Genomic DNA, 7,480 nt, shown 5'->3' on the forward strand with positions numbered 1-7,480 from the left:
AGAGAGGGAGACACAGAATCAGAAACAGGCTCCAGGCTCTGAGCCATCAGCCCAGAGCCTGACGCGGGGCTCGAACTCCCGGACCGCGAGATCGTGACCTGGCTGAAGTCGGACGCTTAACCGACTGCGCCACCCAGGCGCCCCAATAAAATCTTATTTAAAGGGGCACCTAGATGGCTCAGTTGGTTAAGTGTCTGACTTAATTTCTGCTCAGGTCACAATCTCACAGTCATGAGATCAAGCCCCATGTTGGGCTCTATGCTGGGTGTGAAGCCTGCTTAAGATTCTCTGTCTCTCTTTCTCCCTCCCCTGCTCAAACGTGCTCTCTCTCTCTCTCTCTCTCAAAACAACTTATTTTTTAAAAAAATTTCTTTTGGGGTGCCTGGGTAGCTCAGTCGGTTGAGTGTCAGACTTTGGCTCAGGTCATGATCTCATGGTTCATGGGTTCCAGCCCCGTGTCGGGCTCTGTACTGACAGCTCAGGGCCTGGAGCCTGCTTTGAATTCTGTGCTTCCCTTTCTCTCTCTGCTCCTCCCCTGCTCACACTCTGTCTCTCTCTCAAAAATAAATAAAGATTAAAAAATTTTTAAAAATTTCTTTTAATGTCTATTTACTTTTGAGAGAGAGAGAGAGAACGAGCAAGCTGAAGAGAGGCAGAAAGAGAGGGAGACAAAGAATCCGAAGCAGGCTCCAGACTCTGAGCTGACAGCACAAAGCATGATGCGGCGCTTGAACTCATGAACCACGAGACCATGACCTGAGCCGAAGTCAAACACTTAACCTATTGAGACACCCAGGTGCCCCTCTCAAAAAAAAAAAAAAACTTATTAAAAAAAATCATCATCATCATCATCATCATCATCACCACCACCACCACCACCACAAGTTGCAGAATAAACTAATGAGCATCTCTTAGCACTACAGGCACTAGGTGGTGGAAGACTTCATCCTACTACCTGGGTTGAACTACATCTTTCTACTGACATGTTTGGGTCTACAGTATTCTCACAGGGCATTGTGGGCTTTGGAATTCTCTAGATTTGTTTTTTCTCCGCTCCCATTTTGTCATGTTGGCTCCACTCTCCCACCCCTTTCGGTTGTGTACCGCTATCCTTTTCCAGTGGCTTTCCTGCTATCTTCTCTCCCCTCCAGGCTCACCCACAACCTCTTCCTGGTTCCTAGTGCAGACGGAAGTACACTGGATGAAGGGCTCCCCTATTATATGGGCCTGGCACCTCCTGTGCCCTTAGATTCGGCCCAATTACCTTCACCCTCAAAGTTCCTGTAACTTTTCTTCCCCTAGTTCCTTAACTGGCCTACTGGCTGCTAGGCAATCCTAGGCCCCCCTGCCTAAATTGTTCTTGTCTCTCGCTGCTCAGGGAGATCTTAATCATCCTTCAAGGCTTGAGTCAAATCTACCGCTTCCACGAAAGCCGCGATATTTCCCTCTCCCCTTCCTGAATTGCTGCTGCAGCCTCTAAACCCCACAGGGCTTCTCTTCTCATTCCATGTCACCATGTCACCCCCTCTCCCCTAATCAATCCTAAACTCTTCTAGGTAGAAGCCCAGGTCATAAACGTCCCGTTATCCCCATCCTTTCAGCACACATCTGGGGTGGCTGCGCCGCATGTTGCAGAGGGCAACCCCCCGCCCCTGAAGCTGTTACCCCAATCGGCAAGATGGGCTAACAGCAGCTACGCCTCCCCGGGTTTCTGCGTGGATTAAGAGATGCCCGGTGGCGGAAAGCGCTCCAGAGCGTTCCTCCAGGTTGTTGGGGGCGGGGCGGGGCGGGGCGGGGGGTTCTCGCTTGGCCCCTCTGCAGCGTGGGTCGGCGGGAACGCGCCGGGGGCGGGGCCACGCGAGGGCTCCCGGGAGTTGTAGTCCGTGCGCGAGTTTGCAGTCTCCGCAGGCTCCGCGCGGAGACCGGAGGACTCGCCTGGGAAGGTGGCGGGGGCCTGCGGGGCGCGAGGAGCTGGGCCCCGGGCTGGCCCCCGGCGGGGATGGGGCACAGCGCGGGCAACCGGTATGGCCCTGCCGCTGCTGCTGGGGCAGCTGCTGGCGCTGATGGGCCCCGGGGACGCGTTCTACCTCGAGGTCCGCGAGCTGGAGGAGAAGTGCTTCATCCAAGAGATCCCCGATGGTACCGTGGTCATAGGTGCGCGTCTCGGCCAGTCCTGGCCTTGCCCTCCCTGCACCTAGAGTCCTGAGAGGGGAGGGAAATGGGTGGCACCAGCTCAGGCCCATATCTTCCCTCCCCTGCCGGGGGTAGGGCTCAGAGGGATGGGTGGACAGCAGTCTGGCCAAGGCATCCTTTCTCTTGCCTGTGCCGGGGATGGGGGCCCTAGGAGGCTAGTCTGAACCAGACTGGAATGATGGCAGAGAAGTGGGGCTGGAGAAGGGAGGAGAGGCCGAGGGCCGTGGTCGGTCTCCTCAGACTCAAGATCTTCCTGTTCCTCCCCTGACCACTGGGACTCCATCATGGGTATGGATGGGATTGCACCTCCGTTGCCTCTCCATTAGGTAACTACAAGACGGAGCTATACGACCCTGCTATGGAAAAGTACCAGCCCTCCCCCCAGTGGATCAATTTATTCGTGTTTGTGAAGGACCCGGAGAACAAGGTGAGGCAGGCCTTTACTCCTTGCAGCCTTCCACCGGGCCCCCACCCCCAGGCCCCCAGAGTCAATGTGTAGCCTTCTCTAGTCCTTCATTTCTCACAGAAGGATCTGTCTTCTCACAGGCAGGATAGCTTAAGGAGGGCCATGCTCTTTGCAAACTGTACTCTGTATTGGCAATGCTGGGATCTGAGAATTTCTGGCCAAACTGATGTCCTTTCTTTCACTGTCCCCTCTGGCCTGTGGGGGTGTAGACCTGGGATACCCCTACAATTCTCCTGGAAGCAGGTGTATGGCTAACCTCTCTGTGCTCACTGGAGGCTGCTTCCTCTAGAACCTTCTGGCCCGTCAGTACGGCCCTCAGGGCAGCTTCACCTTCACCTCCCAGTCTCCAGGAGAGCACCAGATCTGCCTCCACCTTGAGTCTATCCGGTTCGCCCTCTTCTATGATGGCAAGCTGGTGAGTGTGGCAGGTGGGAGGTCCACTGTCCCCAGGGGCTCAATTTCTCTGCCTCTAGAGTGAGAAGGGTGCAGTGGGTGGTGCCTGTTGAGTAGGGCTGGGACTTTACATGAAGTAAGCACCTGGGGAACAGATCTTGAGGATAAAAGGAGACCTTGGGAGGGAGTTACCGTGACTTAAAATCCTCCCTCGGCTCCCTGCCCCATCCCTAGGATACAGACTGAGTTTCACCATGTGAAATTCAGAGCTGTTCTGCTGATTGCTTCAGGCCTCTCCATTGTCATCTCCCAATACAGGACTTTTAGTAAACTGCCTCAGAGTCTTACCTCTGTTTCCTTTGCACATGTTGTCCCTATCCTTGGTGTTTTGAATATACAACTCCACACAAGCCGAGTCCCGATTTGGTGTTTGGACGCCCAGAGCAAGGCCAGTCAACAAGTTGGTGTGTGAGGAACAGTGTCAGGCCCAGGCTGGGATGCAGAAGCTAGATTTCCAGCAGGTCCATGGAGCTAAGCTCCCTGACTCCCACCCTTGGTTCCCCCGTTCCAGGCCATTCACTTGGATATGCAGTTGGGTGAACGCAGCAATGATTACTCGGAGTTTGCAGCCAAGGACAAGCTGACCCAGCTGCATCTGCGTGTCCAGCAGCTTGTGGAGCAGGTGGAGTTGATCCAGAAGGAGCAGGAATACCAGAGGGTGAGGGGCTGGGTTGGGCTGGCACAGTTGGGACGGGGGATGTGTCACCTCCTGGGAAGGGAAGCTTCCCGCTCTTCCCCCAGAGTGGGTGGGGGTGCAGTTCAGTTCCGGACGCGTATCTACTCCCTTCTCCCCTCCCACAGTGGCGAGAGGAGCGCTTCCGGCAGACCAGCGAGAGCACCAACCAGCGGGTGCTGTGGTGGTCCATTCTGCAGACCTTCATCCTCGTGGCCACAGGTGTCTGGCAGATGCAGCACCTCAAGAGTTTCTTTAAAGCCAAGAAGCTGGTGTAGGTGGGCCCCAGAAACCCAGCCCCAACTCATTCCCCTTCTGTTCACTGATGGGAAGTGGCCTGGCTTGGTCTATTTCCTGGTTCCCAACCCCCCAACCCTGCAGGGCTTCCTTGCTTACTGGCAGGGGGACAGAGGACTTCTTTGAACTGGTTTCTCAGCCAGCACTTGGGAAAGGATGGGTTTCCCACTAAACGCTTGGTCGGGGAGCTGAAGGATTCTGTGTGGCTCTGTGCTGCTGAGGAGGGTGACGGTGCCCCCATCCCAAGGCTAAACCAGATGGATGAACTATCCCAAGATGGAAAATTAAGAGTGAATTATAAACTGCAGACTCTCTGACCTAAGCATTTATTGCCTCCTACTCTGCAATTCATTCCGGTGTTTTGTTTCTAACCAGATATTGACAGGTGTGTGAGGCCCCACATGTACTGGTGGGGGCTGATCCCAAAATGGATGGGGTGAAGGAAGCTTGTACTCCAAAAGCCTTAGCAACTTGTGGAGTCCTTTCCAGAAAAGTCCAATTTGGGTCCATCTTATGGGTAACCTGAGTGCTTGTGCGGATCCTCTGTCTCTTTCTGGGGTTGGGTCAAGTTCATGTGCTATTCTAGCCACTTGGACTGCTGGGTTCTTCCAGGAGGTCAGGTGGGCACCTCTGTCTTCCTACTATTTTCTGCCAATCTGTGTCTCTCTTTGTGATGTCACTGGTTGATTTTTTTCAGGAGGTTCTTTTTCTCTTTTCTTTCCTTCTTCCCCCTCCTTCCCTCCTTCCTTTCTCTCTTTGTTCCTTTTTCTTTCTTCCTTTCTTCCCTCCTTACTTCCTCTTTCCCTCCCTCTTTCTTCCTTCCTTTCTTTTTCTTAAACAAGATTGGAAGTAATTGTTTCCATTATGTTCAGCATTCCTGTGACTCAGCCTTCACATGCGCACACAAGTATAGATAACCAGGCATCTATGTACCCACTGCATCTGCCTGATCTAGCCCACGTTTTACCAAGCCCTCTGCTGGTTGCTCTGTTGGAATATAGTCAGCGCTCATATGAATCTGTTTTCTGTCATAAGGAAGCTCACTCATCAAGAAAATCAAGTCCAAATCATCAAGGCCAAGGGAGACTCCCCATTAGGAGGGGGACGTTGTGACAAACCCTGCTCTTGGCCCCTGGGACAGACACAACCTCCCCTAAGATACTCTTGAGGGACACTGCAAGCCTTGGGGATGTTGCTCATTTGTGGGTGTGGTCATGACTGGCCTCTGGAAAGTATGAATGGACTGAACTGAAGGCTGAGGGAAACCACTAGAGAGTGACCAGAGTATGTGATCATAGGGTCCATTACCCTTACTTGAAGCTGGTGCATATGTGTGTGTGTGTGTGGGGGGGGGGTGCTCTGCTGTCTGCCACAGGAGAAGCAGAGTGATCCAGAAAGGCACACTCTTGCACACGGAGCCTCTGGTCTGACACCAAATGAGGCAGGGCTTGAACAACAGCTAAGGGTGATGCATGCTTCCGAGGAGAAGGCTGTGCACTAAGATTGACATGATTGGAACTCTAGCCTAGTCTAGATGGTCAGGAAATGCTGCTTTTTAGAATTGCATTTATGATTAGGAGTTAGCTGGAAGAAGTGTGTTCTGGCCAGAGGGAATAGCACCTACAGAAGCCCTAAGGCAAAAAAGAATATGGCAATTTGGGGAAACTGAAAGGAGGCCACTATATCATAATCCCGACTCTAAGAGAGACCACAGGACAGATATGGTGTTCGCTGGGGGTATGGGAGGTGAAAGTGAACCTGCCTTCAGCCATACTGCCCCACCAACATGACCTAGAGAGAAGGGGCTTCAGCGAGTGTTACAAGGAGGATGGGGCTGGAAGGAAATAGGGCTTAAGGCTCTCACTGCCTCCAAAGTTAGCAAACAGAGCCTTAGGCACTCCACAACACTAAAAGGAAGGTCCAGAGATGCTCAGCAGCAGTTGCCGAAAACTTATCTGACAGGGTGTCTCGGTGGCTCAGGTGATTGAGCAGAGGATTCTTGATTTCTGCTCAGGTCATAATCCCAGGGTCATGGGATCGAGCCCTGCCACAGGCTCCACGTTGAGCATGGAGCCTGCTTAAGATTCTCTCTCTGTGCTCCTCTCCCCCTCTCTTGCAGGGACACACTCTCTCTCTTAAAAAAAAAAAAAAAAGCTTATCTAGCAAGGGAGAAGAGTCTGAGAAGAGGCTGAGATGTGACTGCTTCTGGGAAGGGCTTTCCTTCATTCAGAGCTCCTGCTCTTTCAACTCTTTTGGGGTGGCTCCATTGTTAAATGAAAGGGGACAACTAAAGATTTGTTTTCCTTTGTTTTAATATCCTTATCTGGCGAAACTAACAGTTGCTTCTTCGTTTTGGAAAGCACTCTGTCCTGTGAAACCTTAAAGTCTGGATGCCACAGCGTTAGAGTTGACAAAATTCTTTGACTGCCAGCACCACAATTAAGGCACCAACCACACCTGTAAGATAGGTGAGTTTCCATTTCACAGACCAGGAAACCGGCTCAGGGAAGCTCAGTGACTTGGCAGAGTCACGCAGCAGTCGGTAAGAGGTTGAGAGGAGCCGCTAGCACTGCAGCAGCCCAAGCTTGGCCTAGAGCGCAAAGCCGGGCGCGATCTTCTCACAACACCCAACTGTCTTCAGCAGTTCAGCAGATGCGGCAACTAGGAGGGGAAGTACCAGCACCTGCCTGGTCTGGCGCCTAAGCGCAGGGCGGAGGGCTCCGCGGGCTTTGGGGTCGGCTCACCTTGTCCTCTGGGTCCTTCACCTCCACGAACATGCCGAGCCCGGGGGTGGCCGGCTGGTATTCCTCCGCTGCTTGTCATACAGCTGCGTCCGGTAGTTTCCTGGAGGTCAGATGAGCGCGAGGTGGCATGGAGTCGGCCCACGCCAGGACGCGGCGAGACCGGCTGCTCCCGGCTCTGGAAGAGCTGACTCTCCCCACCCCAAGGTCTTGTTCCAAACTCTCCCCCTCCGCCCGCACCTATAATTATGGTCTCGTCTGGAATCTCTTCAATAAAGCTCTTTGTGGTCTCCCCGATATGGAAGTCAAGCCCGCCTTCACTGCGCGCAAAACACCCTTCCCACTCGCACTTGGCATCCACCCTACTCTAGTCTCGGCAGCCGCAGCAGGCGGCGCGTGGTAACCTTGACGCCGCCGCGGGACGTGCCGGGATAGCGAGTTCGACCAGCTGGACTACAAGTCCCGAGATGCCCCGCGGCCTCTGCCGGGCATTACCAGAATAGGGAGCTGCTACTGCCTGGTGTCGAATTGGCGCTCCTGAATTGAAACCTTTGCGTATATCTTCTTGGTGATCCGGCAAGTGGTAGCGATTCTCAGCTTTTTACAGATGCTGCAAGTATCTGCAGTATGTTTGTGGTCGCAGTGAATCATGAGCTC

General features: G+C 53.4%; 1 protein-coding gene across 1 annotated transcript; it reads left to right on the forward strand.

Annotated features, from left to right (window-relative positions):
• Nucleotides 1-2,015: 2,015 nt before the first annotated feature.
• On the forward strand, nucleotides 2,016-4,400 carry LOC124521353 (transmembrane emp24 domain-containing protein 9-like). The gene is made up of 5 exons (XM_047092461.1): nucleotides 2,016-2,154; nucleotides 2,520-2,620; nucleotides 2,949-3,074; nucleotides 3,624-3,770; nucleotides 3,914-4,400. Exons 1-5 carry the CDS (start codon nucleotides 2,025-2,027, stop codon nucleotides 4,061-4,063), a joined length of 654 nt encoding a protein of 217 aa, XP_046948417.1. The 5' UTR covers nucleotides 2,016-2,024; the 3' UTR covers nucleotides 4,064-4,400.
• The last annotated feature ends 3,080 nt before the right edge of the window (nucleotides 4,401-7,480 follow it).

This window comes from Lynx rufus, unplaced genomic scaffold, assembly GCF_022079265.1.
Source record: "Lynx rufus isolate CCGP_SWC_20201006 ecotype Redwood Valley unplaced genomic scaffold, mLynRuf1.p SCAF_1, whole genome shotgun sequence".
Taxonomy (NCBI): Eukaryota; Metazoa; Chordata; class Mammalia; order Carnivora; family Felidae; genus Lynx; species Lynx rufus.